Below are 15,782 nucleotides of genomic sequence, written 5' to 3' on the forward strand. Positions count from 1 at the left end.
TATATGCAAGGTCACTACCAGACGAGGACTACCGCTCTTCCTGCCTGTGTACCTGTCATCCTGTCATCCTGTCTGCCTGTCAGCTGCTCATGCTTACTCATGGCAGCTTCAAATAAACTACCTCTTTTCAGAGTTGGCACTAGGAGACACCTTAATCTTAAACAAGCCGAGAGAAAAGGAGTAATGTGAAACAAGTGAATAATGTGAAAATAACATGAATTCCAGTTACAATGTATACAAAATACGGCATGCACTGGTATTTTGGTGTGTGTCACAATCCTGTCCAATTATTGTATTCTTATCCTATTGTGTCCATCTGTTTTGTGTGTTCTTGATCAGTGCATCTATTTATACCCTGTTGTGTCCGAGGTCCTCTGCAAATCTTGTTGTGCTTTATGTCACTAAAGTTGTGCCTTGTTTCTACATTTTATTTTTTAGAGTTCTTGTTTTTCAGAATTATGATTATGCTTTGATGCATGCTATGCCCTAAGATTATGATTATTGTAGAGACCCAAATAAATATCATGCCATCCACCCATTTCTGCATCGTGCTTTATGTGCTAACACAATACACACCAGTTGAAAAAGAGCAAAGTGGAGTTATTGAGCTCAGCAACGAATTAAGGTGGAACTAATTTCTTGATTTCTTCATTTTTTACTACATTTAACATCTGCTTCCCAACTAAGGTATCTTCTGCCGGAGCTATTAAACTAGCATTTTATACACAGGGATGTTGAACACTTGACAACAGAATGACTCTGTATATCAGCTAATTCTAATATATTTATATATTCTAAAATCTTTCTATGCTAATAACATGCACAGGGACTTTTAACCATTTCTGATGGTGAATATGAGTTTTTAGAAGTAGTCACCAATCTCAGTGCTTTCAGACAACAGTCAGAATTAAAGCTGCTACTATAAATTTTCTGCAGTGGGAAGGTCTTCATTAAAAACCAAGTGTGTGTAACTGTCGATAGCTGCTACAATTACTAACAACAGGAACTCAGACTGTTATAAAGAAATTTAGCTTTGTGTGTTGGACTGCATCAAATCATCCCATCATTTATTAGCATTCGTTAACAGCATCCACAAAGGCTTATTCCTTACATAATAGAATAAGGCAATTTATGTCCAAATTACTGTAGAATATATTCATTTCTTAACAATTCTCACTATTCAAACAGCATCATATGTTTGTGCTAAACCTTTAATAAGCTGCATAATACAATCAACATGATGCTAATTCTAATATTGGCTGTAACTCAATGGTAAAAAAAAGTCACATTTATTAATTCTCTAATTAAAATTTTTACAAAAAGAATTGGTGAAAGAAACAACAGGTTTTGTGTTTTGACTGAATAACATTTTCGCCACAATATGTACTACAACTAAAGCATCAACGCTAGCATGTTATCAGTGCCTGCTCTCCTCCCGACCAATTAGTGTCAGTAGTGCTACAAAAGCCTCAAATGTGAGCTTCATTATCTCACACTATCATTAGTGGTGCAGAGCCCCATATGTTTGATTTTCTAATGCGTTGTCAGTATATGCAATCCATTGTTTGCCTTGGTCAGCCTACAGTCTCTTTTATCTTCCTCCCACCAGCTGTGTGAGCGTTAGTCAGATAGCATTGTGGAAGGTCGTATCACAACTTCATTTGGATGACTGTTTGCTTCTCTTTTTTAGTTTTCTGTTTCCACTAATTACAGTCATATTTGAGACTATTGCCATTTTGGAATGCTTATTTGCAAAAATACTGCTGTTTTGGAATAAATAACATGTTGCAATAAAACTGTAATTAATTGTGAAACAAACAACATGAAGCCAATAGAAAAGCACAAATAGCTAAATGGCATCATTACTATATACAAATTAACATTATTATAATTATGTAATACCCCTCCTCGAACCGCCACCTTATTGTGGTGGAGGGGTTTGCGTGCCTGAATGATCCTAGGAGCTATGTTGTCTGGGGCTTTCTGCCCCTGGTAGGGTCTCCCAAGGCAAACAGGTCCTGGGTGACAGGCCAGACCAAGAGCGGTTCAAATACCCCTTATGAGTAATTTAATAACAAGGTCTGTGACGTCGCCCGGTATGGCGCAACCGGGGCCCCACTCTGGAGCCAGGCCTGGTGTTGGGGCTCGCATGCGAGCGCCTGGTGGCCGGGTCTTACCCCACGGGGCCCGGCCGGGCTCAGCCCGAAGGAGCAACGTGGGGCCGATCTCCTGTGGGCCCACCACCTGCAGGAGGGACCGTAAGGGGCTGGTGCAATGTGGATTGGGTGGCAGTCGAAGGCGGGGGCCTCGGCGACCCAATCCCCGGACACGGAATCTGGCTCTAGGGACATGGAATGTCACCTCGCTGGGGGGAAAGGAGCCTGAGCTGGTGTGGGAGGTTGAGAGATACCGACTAGAGATAGTTGGGCTTGCCTCCACGCACAGCTTGGGCTCTGGAACCCAACTCCTTGAGAGAGGCTGGACTCTCTAATACTCTGGAGTTGCCCGCGGTGAGAGGCAGCGGGCTGGTGTGGGCTTGCTCATAGCCCCCCAGCTCAGCAACCATGTGTTGGAGTTCACCCCGGTGAACGAGAGGGTCGTTTCCCTGCGCCTGCGGGTCGGGGATAGGTCTCTCACTGTTATTTGTGCTTACGGGCCAAATGGCAGTGTAGAGTACCCGACCTTCTTGGCGTCTCTGGAAGGGGTGCTGGAAAGTGCTCCAACCGTGGACTCCATCGTTCTACTGGGGGACTTCAACGCTCATGTGGGCAGCGACAGTGACACCTGGAGGGGCGTGATTGGGAGGAACGGCCCCCCCGACCTGAACCCGAGTGGTGTTCTGTTATTGGACTTCTGTGCTAGTCACAGTTTGTCCATAACGAACACCATGTTCAAGCATAAGGGTGTCCATCAGTACACATGGCACCAGGACACCCTAGGTCGGAGGTCGCCAAGAAGGTCGGACTGCCCTCTCTTCACCCGAGTGGCGGAGCTGTCAACTGATCACCACCTGGTGGTGAGTTGGATCCGATGGCGGGGGAGGAAGTTGGACAGACTTGGCAGACCCAAACGTACTGTGAGGGTCTGCTGGGAACGTTTGACAGAATCTCCAGTCAGAGAGAACTTCAACTCCCACCTCCGGCAGAGCTTCAACCAGATCCCGAGGGAGGTTGGAGACATTGAGTCCGAGTGGACCATGTTCTCCACCTCCATTGTCGACGCAGCCGCTCGGAGCTGTGGCCGTAAGGTCTCCGGTGCCTGTCGTGGCGGCAATCCCCGAACCCGGTGGTGGACCCCGGAAGTAAGGGATGCCGTCAAGCTGAAGAAGAAGTCCTATCGAGCCTGGTTGGCTCGGGGGACTCCGGAGGCAGCTGATAGGTACCGGAGGGCCAAACGAGCTTCAGCCCGGGTGGTTGCGGATGCAAAAACTCGGGTCTGGGAGGAGTTCGGTGAGGCCATGGAGAAGGACTACGGTTGGCCTCGAAGAAATTCTGGCAAACCGTCCGGCGCCTCAGGAGGGGGAAGCAGTGCCCTGCTCACACTGTTTACAGTGGGAGGGGGAATCTGCTGACTTCAACTGGGGACATCCTCGGACGGTGGAAGGAGTACTTCGAGGTTCTCCTCAACCCCACCGACATGTCTTCCATTGAGAAAGCAGAGGCCGAGGGCTCAGTTCTGGACTCGTCGATCCCCCAAGCTGAGGTCACTGAGGTAGTTGAGAAGCTCCTCAGTGGCAAGGCACCGGGGGTGGATGAGATCCGCCCTGAGTACCTCAAGTCTCTGGATGTTGTGGGGCTGTCTTGGTTGACACGCCTCTGCAACGTCGCATGGAGGCTGGGGACAGTGCCTCTGGACTGGCAGACTGGGGTGGTGGTCCCTCTGTTTAAGAAGGGGGATCACACTCCTCAACTACAGGGGGATCACACTCCTCAGCCTCCCCGGAAAAGTCTATGCCAGGGTACTGGAGAGGAGAATTCAGCCGATAGTCGAACCTCGGATTCAGGAGGAACAATGCGGGTTTCGTCCCGGTCGTGGAACATGGACCATCTCTATACCCTTGCCAGGTTGCTGGAGGGTTCATGGGAGTATGCCCAACCAGTCCACATGTGCTCTGTGGATCTGGAGAAGGCATTTGACTGTGTCCCTCGTGGTAACCTGTGGGGGGTGCTCTGGGAGTATGGGGTCCGGGGCCCTCTGCTAAGGGCTGTCCGGTCCCTATATAACCGGAGCAGGAGTTTGGTTCGCATTGCCGGCAGTAAGTCAGACTTGTCCCTTAGAGACAGGGTGAGGAGCTCGGTCACCCGGGAGGAGCTCAGAGCTGCTGCTCCTCCACATCGAGAGGAGTCAGCTAAGGTGGCTCGGGCATCTGTTCCGGATGCCTCCTGGACGCCTCCCTGGGGAGGTGTTCCGGGCATGTCCAACCGGGAGGAGGCCCCGGGGAAGACCTAGGACACGCTGGAGGGACTATGTCTTTCGGCTGGCCTGGGAACGCCTCGGTATTCCCCCGGAGGAGCTGGAGGAAGTGTCTGGGGAGAGGGAAGTCTGTGCGTCCCTGCTTAGACTGCTGCCCCCGCGACCCGGCCCCGGATAAGCGGTAGAAAATGGATGGATGGATGGATAATTATGTAATAATTGATGACATACTGAACATCCTACAGTGCATTAAGTACTGTTTGTCTTTACTCTTTTACAACTGTAACCTAGAAAACTTGTTTAAAATTTGATAAAATCTTTCCCAACTACAAAACAATATTTGTTTCATTTAACTAAAATAATTGATTGGATTACAGCAGAGTTTTTGAAACAACCTCTAAACGCTAATGTCTATGAACAGAACGAGTCAAAAACAGAAAACTATATACTGCAAAATTGGCAGTATACAGTAGCAGTTAGCACAGTAGACTTCTATAAACAGAAACCGAAAATGGGTGAATGTACTTACTCATAATGTATGTTGAGAAAAATAATGAGTCTAATATGCTTTAAAAAGGCAGCACACTGTGCATAATTTGTGCTCACCACAGTGAACTTCCTGTGTCATGACACCAATTCAGTGATGCAAGAATACAAAAAGAGGTTGGTCGGGAAACAACTATTTATAGCTATAATAACATAGATAACTAATGATTATTAGATTGAAATTCTGCAGCGAGTGCTAATACATAATATAATGCATGTTACATACTGAATATGAGATCAAACCTGTCTGAATTCACATCAAAAGGAACATGTTTATGTCATTTAAATGAAAGTGAAGTCAGGCAGAGCATAAAGAGTTTCAGACAAGCTAAGCCCACTTCACTTAAACAATGGTCATGGGAAAGAAGTAAATTCCCTCTGCATTCACTGCTCCAAAAGCAGGATCACAGAAAATAAAGCCCGGGACACACTCCTCCTTCTACCGTAAAGCAGCTTTGCATGATTACACAGTTCTCTGCATTCATAAAGCGAAGCTAAAATAAAATGCAAATACGCATTTCTGCTCCTCCGTGATGCTAGGTCAAACGGCACATGAAGATAGTAAAGTTTTTCAAAGGCTGAATAAAATATACATGAAAATGTCCTTTTGAATGAGGATGAGAACTCTTTTCTCCTTTACACCCACCAGCATGAGTTCCAATTCCCTAACTTAGGAATGCTCACTTGTCAGTGCTTAGAGATGGTGGGAGATTCATTTTGTGCACAAAACACAAGTTTAAAAGTAAAGCTCTCGCTTTCTTAGATTACCGTTTGTGCTTCCATTATCATGTAAATAGCCAAGCAGATAACTTAAGACAGAGGCCCAAGGAATTCTTACACAAGTGAGAGCATTAGAGTGTTATTCACTCTTGTACTCCTTTGCTGAGAGTTTCTTAAAGGTGTTACTGTACTATATGTAGACTAAATTTGTATGGTATGGTGAGTGCTTCACAAAGTGTAATGCCAGAAAATGAACAAAGATGGATTTTTAGGAAGGGCAACAGAGAAACTGAAGCTGTGGGTTTGTGGATGAGTTGCAGTTTTGCTCTCAAAAGTCAGCCTGTGTTTCTTGTTTGTCCTGTTAATCACACTCTTTTACATTCTTTGTACTGGTAATTTTCTAGGACAAGTCAAAAGAAAAAAAAAAAGGTAAAGTCTCTAGAAAAAGATTCTGTAGATGTAATGTCAGTTTCATTGTGTGATCGGTGTCCACACAATAAAGATAAAGGATAAAGAAAAGTATTAAAAGTCTGCCATGAAGATAAAGACTTTTGTGACGATTGCATTGACCTGCAAGGCTAATCCAGCTAACATATGTAAAGATTTAGATACTAGTCTAGCCTAAATCTACACATAAGTAAAAACATTCAAATAGTTCAATCAAATATTTTAATTATATTGGAACTATTATATTTTATACAGTTCAAAGCAGAAATGATTCTGGCTTCATGATGGCTGTTTCTTCTGTTTTAAAGCTATCTGTGATAAAAAAAATCTTTTTAGAGAAGACTGTAATTCTTTAAACAGGTCCGTTGGATACTAAAGCATATCAAGTGTCTGAAGTCATTGTGTGATAATTTAGATATGCACAATGCTGTCACTAATTTGTCAGCTACCAGCTTCCTCTTAGTTAGCCACATAAGCCTCACAACTCCAGTGCAATGTTTCGGACACCAAACAACTGATCATAAAAACATTTTATGTTAAAGGGATAATTGTGTAAATTCTTTACATCATGTCATGACTGCTTCCTTAATTTCTACCACAAATGTCCTCAAATGCCACCTTTCCTTAGCACTTTGGTTCATGTTTTCCTCCAGTGTCCATCATCTGCATCAGAATGCTTAGCTGTTAATACCAACCTTCCAAGTTCACATTCCTCTTTTGGAATAACTGATTAGGTTATCATTGTACCACACAAAGTAAACAGACCAACTGAGTGGAGATAATGACTGTCCCACACCCTGGAAAGGGGAAATTGATTTGCATTCTGAGTCAGCCTGTTAGATAATCTAGACATTTTGCCTGTTGAAGTGTTGGAGCTACTGTATACCATAATGGTGTCAGAGTATAATGTAGCCCCTGATGTTTCTAGTCCAGGATTTCATCAGGTGCAATAGGGATGGCATGAGTAGTCCAATGCAAGCTAGCAATGATAGTAATAATCACCACAACCATCATTCAATTTAAATATTAAATATTATCAGTAAAAATATTTATTATACTTAGTATACTTCTAGTAACAAGAAAATTTCATTAAGTAAAGGTAATTAAAGAAGTAACAAGCAAGTTCAACTGATCAGGTATTTATTCGTTATCTCTTCACAGCAGTCGATATAACATAACGTATTTACTTAACCTGTCAGTATATTTAGTGTATGGTCCACTCAATTGTGCTAAACTGTAGCATTGAATTTTTGAACTCACTATGAATAGTGAATATGGTCATCAATCCTGAACAGTGAGTGTAATACTAGCTACTGCCATTAGCTTCCAAACTAGCTAGTGCTACTTTTCTTTATAATAGAAGACCATAGTTTGTATTAATTAACTGATTGGTACACAGTATACGATGCATCATTCCTGAACATCTGCTAGGAAAATGGAGCTAATTTGATCTTCTACAATAATGTACATCATAAAGCTAGCCACTTTTATAAAGCTAACCACTATAAAAACCCAGATGATATAATCTATAACTCTATTACAAACTACACTTGTTTTTTTAAATCAATTTTAGTCAAATGTTATAAACCCAAAGCAATTCTGGATCTGTATTCCAATGTGATACTGTTCCACTATAAATCTGTATGGGATTCAGTACAAGGAAATGGCGATGATAGCCTTGTTTTCACACATTCAAAACTTCAAGAAACAAATATGTTACACGTAATAGCCTAATATGTTAGATTTTAAATGGAAGTCTAAGTGGATTTACCACATTACCCAGAGACATACTGTAAGCTAAATTCAGTCTTTATTTGTTGTATTCTTGTATTCTTTCGGAATGCTCCACCTCTTTAGCACAGTCAGTGGATGTTTACTTAGAGCTTTAGCCCCTGACCTGCAACTGCCACGTTTATCAACACAATATTACGCAACCTGACTAGAGCAAACTTTGATTACCTACACAGATAAAAAAAATTACTTACACAAAAGAAAGGACTTTGCCTGTCTCTGAGTCTAACAGAAAATAAACACAGTAGCGTATAAACAGATCTGGCTCTGTAACACCACAGAATAATCACCTAAGCCTGTACACCTCACTTCCGACCTCACTTCAAGGTCTTCATGAGCAGGGGATTAGATAAATACCACAGCAAAGTAAACACCGAGCTGTCCAGTGGATTTACTTTTCAAAACTAAGACTGAATATGTTGTTCCAAATCTTCTGACAAAAATGCATGACAGAATTACAGCCAACTGATTCTGAAACTACACTATTTGACTTAAAGCTATACATTTGCACGATAATTTCACTGCCTCCAGGCTCTGCTCTAAAATGAAGCAGAAAAGAGATCATTCCTGTAAAACCAGTAACCTGTGCAGTCTTCTTAATGTCTCTGACGAAAATGATACTGAAATGAATGAACTGATACTGAAAGTTGAAAAAGCAAAGCTAATTTCAGCAACCTTTCTTCCTTGCCTTGAACAGGAAGTGAAAATTTAATATGACGTTAAGAAAAAAAAATGACTTGCTAGTTGAATTCACTCTCATATGTTCATTCTTCACAGAGTTAGTGGTCTTGTTTGTTCTGTTCAATGTATAAAAGAGGTTAATACAGTTTAACTCGATTTCCAGTGACTGTGCTATAGAGAATATAATAACTACGAGAAACAAGAGAGGTTGGTGAGGTTATTACTGCCATATAGTAAGTGCTCACAGGAACTAAACCTTCTTGTGTACGTTCCACAGCATTAAATGAAGCTATGAACATCTATAAAGATATTAATTAATAAACAAAAAAGTGTTATTGACAAACTGATCCGATATTAAAGGAATGAAACACTCAATGAAGTGCTTAATAAAAAATTATCACTTCAGTAAGGGGTGGTAACAGTGGCTCAGTCAACACCTTTGCGTAGGACTACACCACACCTCCGTCATTAATGGTTTTCCTAAAATAGCAAACTCAATATCAGTTGCACACAATATGTACACCTTCTTGTAACACAACGTTACCTGCTCACTGTGGCATGAAGCAGATTGAATGTCAAAATATATATTTTTTACAGTAATGAAAATGCACTGTGTGACATTTTAAATACTATATTTTTGTTAATGAATCATAGAGCTTGTGTAAGTGTGTACAAGGTGTTATAACCGTTTGGACTCCATTTTCTTGTTAAGAAAAAAATATATATCGCAAGATACCAGATTAGGGACACTAGAGCACAGTCCATGAGCAAGGTCATGATCATTCTGCTATACTCTGACTCGTCTGAGGGCTATTTTTGGTCCTGAGTATGATCTCAACCCCAATGATGAATCATTCTCAGAATCTAGTGGTTATTTTGAATCATTACTGGACACCTGTGTATGCCTGTCTGTGTTTACCCACCATGCTGGAGGAACACAAGAATCAAGAAGCCAAAACAAGAAGGTGTATGGCCAAAAAAAAAAAAAACAAAAAAAAACAAAACTTGAATCATATTGAATATCATTTCAAAAATAGAAGTGTGGTCTTTCAATGTAATGTACAAGTAGAATTTATATTTAGAATTGATATTCTCAGGACCCATCGCTGTGTTGAGCTCTAACATTACTTACTCGTGTTACACACCTTTTTTATTCGTTTCAGTGTTGGCTGTGAATTGAATGCTGAGTACTAACTGAGTAATAAGCTTTAACATGTATAACTGAGTAATTATTTAGTAGTTTAGAGGGTTAAATCATCTGACTCACAAAAACACTAGCATATTAAACATGACACTTAAACCGGAAAATGAAGGCGGGTTTCACCACACAGGATGTGTGCAATCATACCCACTAATCGAGGCACTGAGACAAGCATGTCTGAAAAAGTGACAGCTCTGAGAAGCTGTATGTCATAACATAGAATCTTCAACTGTATGTCATGACAGAATCTTCCATCCGACCAAAATGATATTGACCATCACATGAATCCTATGCATCCTGGATGTTACCTTGTACGTGCTGCAAAACTGCGTGACCCAGACATGTGAATCATGTTTTCCATCATATGGCCAAGGCAGGTTTGCATGACTCTATTGCTTAGACAGTATATTTGGTTGCCACACCTAGACTCCAAGCAGTCCATATGTGCTAAAACCTGACAACCGGTAAAAGCAGAACCATGTATTCACCTGAGATGGGCTTTCAGATTGGTTTATAATGATCCTTCCTAACCTTGGATGTAGAGAAATGATAAAAAACCTACCCATGCCTGAACTGAGCAAAAGACTGAGTAGTCCTGAATGCCTTGTGTCGGAACTGTTTTATGTTAAGTGCAGTGTCATGGTTTTGGAATAACTATGTCCTTCCTAACATTACATCTCTGTGAGGTTACTGTACATGTGCTGCCTCATGGTTCAATCCTGGCCCTATGTTACTGTCTGTAAGGAGTTTGGCATGTTCTTTCCATATCTGCTATATCCCCCCATGTTCTCTGGTTACCTTACATAGGCAAAAAATATATCAATAAATAAATTAATTAAAATATAAATTATCAAATAAAAACATTGCATTAGGTAAATAAGCTATAACACATTGCCCCTCAGTGTGAATGAGTGTGTGAATGACTATATGCATGGAACCGCATGTCATTCTGTGTGTATATTAGTGTCTGGTGCATAAACAAATGACTTGAGATGATGAATGAATGAATGAATGAATGAATGAAGGAATCTGTCTCTGTGCTATTCATCCTGTAATCTGTTACTATGTTATTCTAAGTATAAAACTGATTCTGGAGGGAATACTATATTTCATTCCTATTCCTTTCCACGATGGAAAGCATAAATAATTATTTTGATGATTTGCCTCTCATTATGGTGATGATTATTAATATTATTAGTAGAGTAGGGTAGGAAGCAGAGCCAGTGGGATCATGCACATGCAATGGACGGTAAAGGATGCGTCTCTCACCAAGCGTTTTGACGGCGATCTGGCGTGTGAGCGGCGGTGGAAGATTGATGCACACCAGATCCACATCCTGGTGCAGAAGCACGTCGTCGATGCGGCTGGTATAGAAGGGCACGTCCATCTCCTTGGCCAGCTCCTCGGCCTCCTCCTGCGTGCGGCCCCACAGCGCTTCCACTGAGAAGCCTTCACTCTTCAGCAGAGGGATGATCACCCGCGCTGTCAGGCTCGTGCCGAACACACCGACCCCGGGCAGCATGGTGATCTCAGCTCACTACTGTCACACCCGGCTAGTATAGCATGGCAGCACTCTCTCTCTCTCTATCTCTCTCTCACTCTCTCTGTGTGTGTGTGTGTGCACTTGTCGGTCTCTCTATCTCTATCTCTCTCGATCTCTCTTTCTCTGCAGCATCAGGTCGGCCATCCACCTGCACCGCGCGCACCGCGTCCTCCGCTGCCTCGCATTTTCTCCTCCGTGTCCACTATTTAATTCAGCATCGTGTCATCCAGGAGATCAGGAGGCATTCAGAATGCAATCAGAAAAATATCCAAAATGCATCAGCAGAGTCCAAGGCAAGGAAGTGAAGAGCGCGCGCCTGTCTTCTGAGACGCGTGCGCAAAATCTAAACCTACCCTCCTGGTGATGGCGGTCTCACACAGCGCAAATGACACCACTTTGGCAAAAAGCCGGACACCAGCCGCGCTGTGCTTCTATCAGTACTGCGGTCAGTGTGAGAATCACCGCTCGCTCCTCCTCGATCACTCCTCCTCTTCTTCCAGCCTCCTCCTCCTCCCTGTTAACCCGTTCACTCCTGCAGCAGCTGAGGACGCGCCTGTCTGTTTCCATATTACAGGCGCGGTACGAGGGAGGGCGTGGCTTACAACGATGACGTCTTGGGGGCTCGAGCCCCCTTTTCAGGAATAAATATTTTATCGACAATAGATTAAAGAAAATTTAATTACACAATGCAAAGGAATTGTATAACAAACAATGTCTGAAATAATTCATATAGCTTTGTTTGAAACCTGCAAATAATATAAATTAATTAAAAATAAAACTATTTGTAAACTAATTAGTTTTTGATAAACTATTAATTAATTAATTATTTTTTTTTACTATTTAACTTTTATTTAAACCATATACTGTACATTTTTCACGTGTACAAGATACAGCAGGGGTTTATAAATTGGGGGTCGTGACCATTTTCAAATGGTGTTGGGAGAAATGGGGTGTTGGTGTTGGGAATTCACAATCTTTTGTTTTATTCGTTTATTTTTTAACTTAATATTAGAGTGCATATGGTGTGTGTGTGTGTGTGTGTGTGTGTGTAATAATAGTGTATAATAATAGTGCCTGTGCTATATTTCATTCATTCATTCATTCATCTTCTACCGCTCATCCGAACTACCTCGGGTCACGGGGAGCCTGTGCCTATCTCAGGCGTCATCGGGCATCAAGGCAGGATTCACCCTGGACGGAGTGCCAACCCATCACAGGTGTGCTATATTTGTTTTTTTACTATTTTTCAATAGCTTTACTAATCAAAGTCTCAAATTGTATACGTACACACTGTGGTCTAGAATAAGAGCAAATTGAGACTTGGATTAGAAAAGTTATTGAAAATTAGTGAATTGAAAAACAGAAATGAAGTGATTTCTAGATTTCTAGTAATTTATGTATCTGTGCATCGTTAGGCATTGTTAGTTCTTATAGCACAAAACAGATAAAATTATGGATGCCTAACAATGCACAGATACATAAATTACCTAGAAATCTTGAAATCATTTCCATTGACTATATCTAATGCCAATTCATGTTAACTTCATGCAAGATCACAGGTTGAGTGGTGTTTAGCTCTGTAGCAGTAGGAATATATACAGTATAGTGTGGAACTATATAGTTACTCTTTGCATATCCATTTTCGGTTAAATGATTCACTCTGTTTATTCCCAGAAATGTACGATGTATATGTGCAATGTCAATTTGTCACTACACTGTTATGTTTCATACCAGGAATGGGATGGTGGAGCTGAAGTGTACATCAATAATCATGAGTGAAGACTGTCCTTCAGCCCTTGAGCCATGCTTAACTATAGTCTAGGGCGTAAGTATAATGTGACAGGTAAGAAACACAGTGAGACAATGGGTGAGATACATTTTCTCAATAAGAGATAAGCTCAAGACATTCCAAAATAAGTAGTTTATGTACCTAAATCAGATCTGTCAGGCAAAATGAATTAATTAAATGTCTATAAACCATTCTATTTCAATTGGCAAGAAATTTGCCTTGGTTTGAAAAGTCATTCACAGACAAACTACAGCGTACAGTAAATAACCACTACTATTAGCTCTAGATTAAATCCTCATGCTGCTAATTTTGAGACATTTGTGGTCAGTCTGTGACCCATGAGTGAGTATCATGTGAATGTAATGTGTATTCTGTATTATGGATTCATGGGGTGGGTTTTCACTGATTATTATGATAACTACAACTAAAACTATTCATTCAGCTAAATACTGGCATTGTTCTTCATTACCACATGCTTATCATCTTATCGTTTATATCTCATCACTTTAGTCTTTTTTTTTACTCAGAAATTAAACTTAAGCATCTGGACACTAAATACTGAAAAAATTCTGTGGAAATATGATGTTTCTATTGAACTTGTTGCAGATACTATATATGTCCTAATACTAAATAGGCCCTAAATACATTATACTGTATACACAATGCATTTGTTCTAATGTCTCGCTAACATACACACACATCTTTAAAGTTGACCCAAACCAAGAAAGTAGATTTAGTAAAATGTGAACTAAAGTTGAATTAGTTGAAACTGAATTAGATCCGGTGTATTGTCCAGGGAGACCATGCTGGACTTCTAGTCATCAATCCTACAGAATCATAAAGAATTTCGTTGTTTTGCAGAGGGTCATAATGAAAACAAGTGTGTTACACATAGAAAATGGAAAACTATATTAACTTATTAGAGCTGCATAGGTATAACATGCAAGATTTGTTTAATGTAATAGTTAAACAGTGTTTAGTGTTGCACTTGCTTAGAAAATGGTATTGTTAAGGTAAAAAAAGTTAGTTTAGATTACAGTTTACTGTATTATCCACCATAGGATCCTTGAAACTGTAGGAGGTGGGAATTTTACCAAAAATCTTTTCAGTTAACTAAGATGGCTGCCTAAATAATGTTAGAGTATCAACTATAAGTTACAGTAAAGTTGAAGTAAGTGTAATAACTAAAAATCATTTGGTTTGAAGGCTGATTATTTAATTACAGAAATTATATACAATATGCAGAGACCATTAAAAATCCATTATTTGTTAGCTAAAGTAACCTTTTAATCTCCAGTAGACAAACCTGTTCATTGGTTAAACTATTCAAAAAACAAACAAATAAAAAAACAAAGTATGTATTCTAAAATAGTGGATACATTATGATTTGTTCACACAGTGGAAAAAGGTTGAGGTAGCATATAAATACAACAGTAACTTCACAAGATAGTCAACAAGGAAACATCTGTTTTTATAATTACTGAATACAATAAAGCAGTGAAACTTAATTCCTCATGAAGTCAAAGAGGTTTTTTTTGTTGTTGTTTATTTCCATAGTTCCATAGCTTATAGATAAAAGGCATCTGTTCTATTATATTCTAGATATAACTAGCAAATAAATTTTAAACTATACACTTTTATTCAGGTTCTATGCTTCTGTAAAGCTGCTTTGAGACAATGTCAATTGGTAGAAGTGCTACAAATAAACTGAATTAGATCCGGTGTATTGTCCAGGGAGACCATGCTGGACTTCTAGTCATCAATCCTACAGAATCATAAAGAATGTCGTTGTTTTGCAGAGGGTCATAAAATATATAATTGGTAAACACGACAGACAAACAGTACTGTATAAATATAGATATATATTTATACAGTAATATATAAACAGTACTGTATAAATATAAATATATATAAATATATACACACATATACACACACATATATGTATACATTTTATATATATCCAGGGAGACTATGCTGGGCTATGCTCTTATACATACATACGTGTGTGTGTGTGTATATACTGTATATATATAGGAAGAACAAAAACATAAAGAACAAATGATCTGGACAACCAGCGATTAACTTCTAAGTAAAATGAGTAAGTTCTTTATTGCTTATTGATAATGCTGCATATCAGTTCAGCAATCTTCTCATCATGAAGTATGATTTTGTGTTTAAAAGTGTTTGAGTGTGGCTTGGGAGTGAACACTGAAGAGACGCACTGTATGAGTCTTAGATTTAGACAAAAACAGCTTTCATTAGCTATACTTTTAATAACTTAACTTAATGCTAGTACTTTAGGCATGATGTATGGGGACAGGCAGAGCGATCCTGACCTCCCTGGGGCCCTAAGCAAAATTCTGCCAAGGGGTCCTCCTACCTGACCAGTGAGCCATGTAAACCATTTGCGTAATTTGCGGGGCCCTACGCCTCTTGCATAGTGAGCATATAGGGCCGATCGGCCCTGGGGACAGGGTGCAGAAAAGCTCTTTTCTACTGTGGTCTTATTAAACACAATTAGACCATTTGCTACAGAATTTTCTGGAATTGCTGCCACCTGGTGGAGAAAATAATAAAATAAAAATGAATGTACGTTTTATAAAGAAATTCGACAGAAATAAAAGACAAATGAGACAGAAGACACAAAA

At 40.3% G+C, this 15,782-nt stretch overlaps 1 protein-coding gene across 2 annotated transcripts in view; it reads right to left on the minus strand.

The window, feature by feature from the left end:
* Positions 1 to 11,909, minus strand: part of gfod1 (glucose-fructose oxidoreductase domain containing 1) — a 34,782-nt gene extending 22,873 nt beyond the window's left edge. The window contains exon 1 of one of the 2 annotated variants that reach the window (XM_060869660.1): positions 11,069 to 11,909. In XM_060869660.1, the coding sequence (XP_060725643.1) occupies positions 11,069 to 11,321 (253 nt within the window). In that variant the 5' untranslated portion in view covers positions 11,322 to 11,909. The remainder of the gene's footprint in view (positions 1 to 11,068) is intronic. The other variant, XM_060869659.1, reaches the window with a different exon arrangement.
* Between the last annotated feature and the right edge of the window lie 3,873 nt (positions 11,910 to 15,782).

This window comes from Tachysurus vachellii, chromosome 5, assembly GCF_030014155.1.
Source record: "Tachysurus vachellii isolate PV-2020 chromosome 5, HZAU_Pvac_v1, whole genome shotgun sequence".
NCBI lineage: Eukaryota > Metazoa > Chordata > Actinopteri > Siluriformes > Bagridae > Tachysurus > Tachysurus vachellii.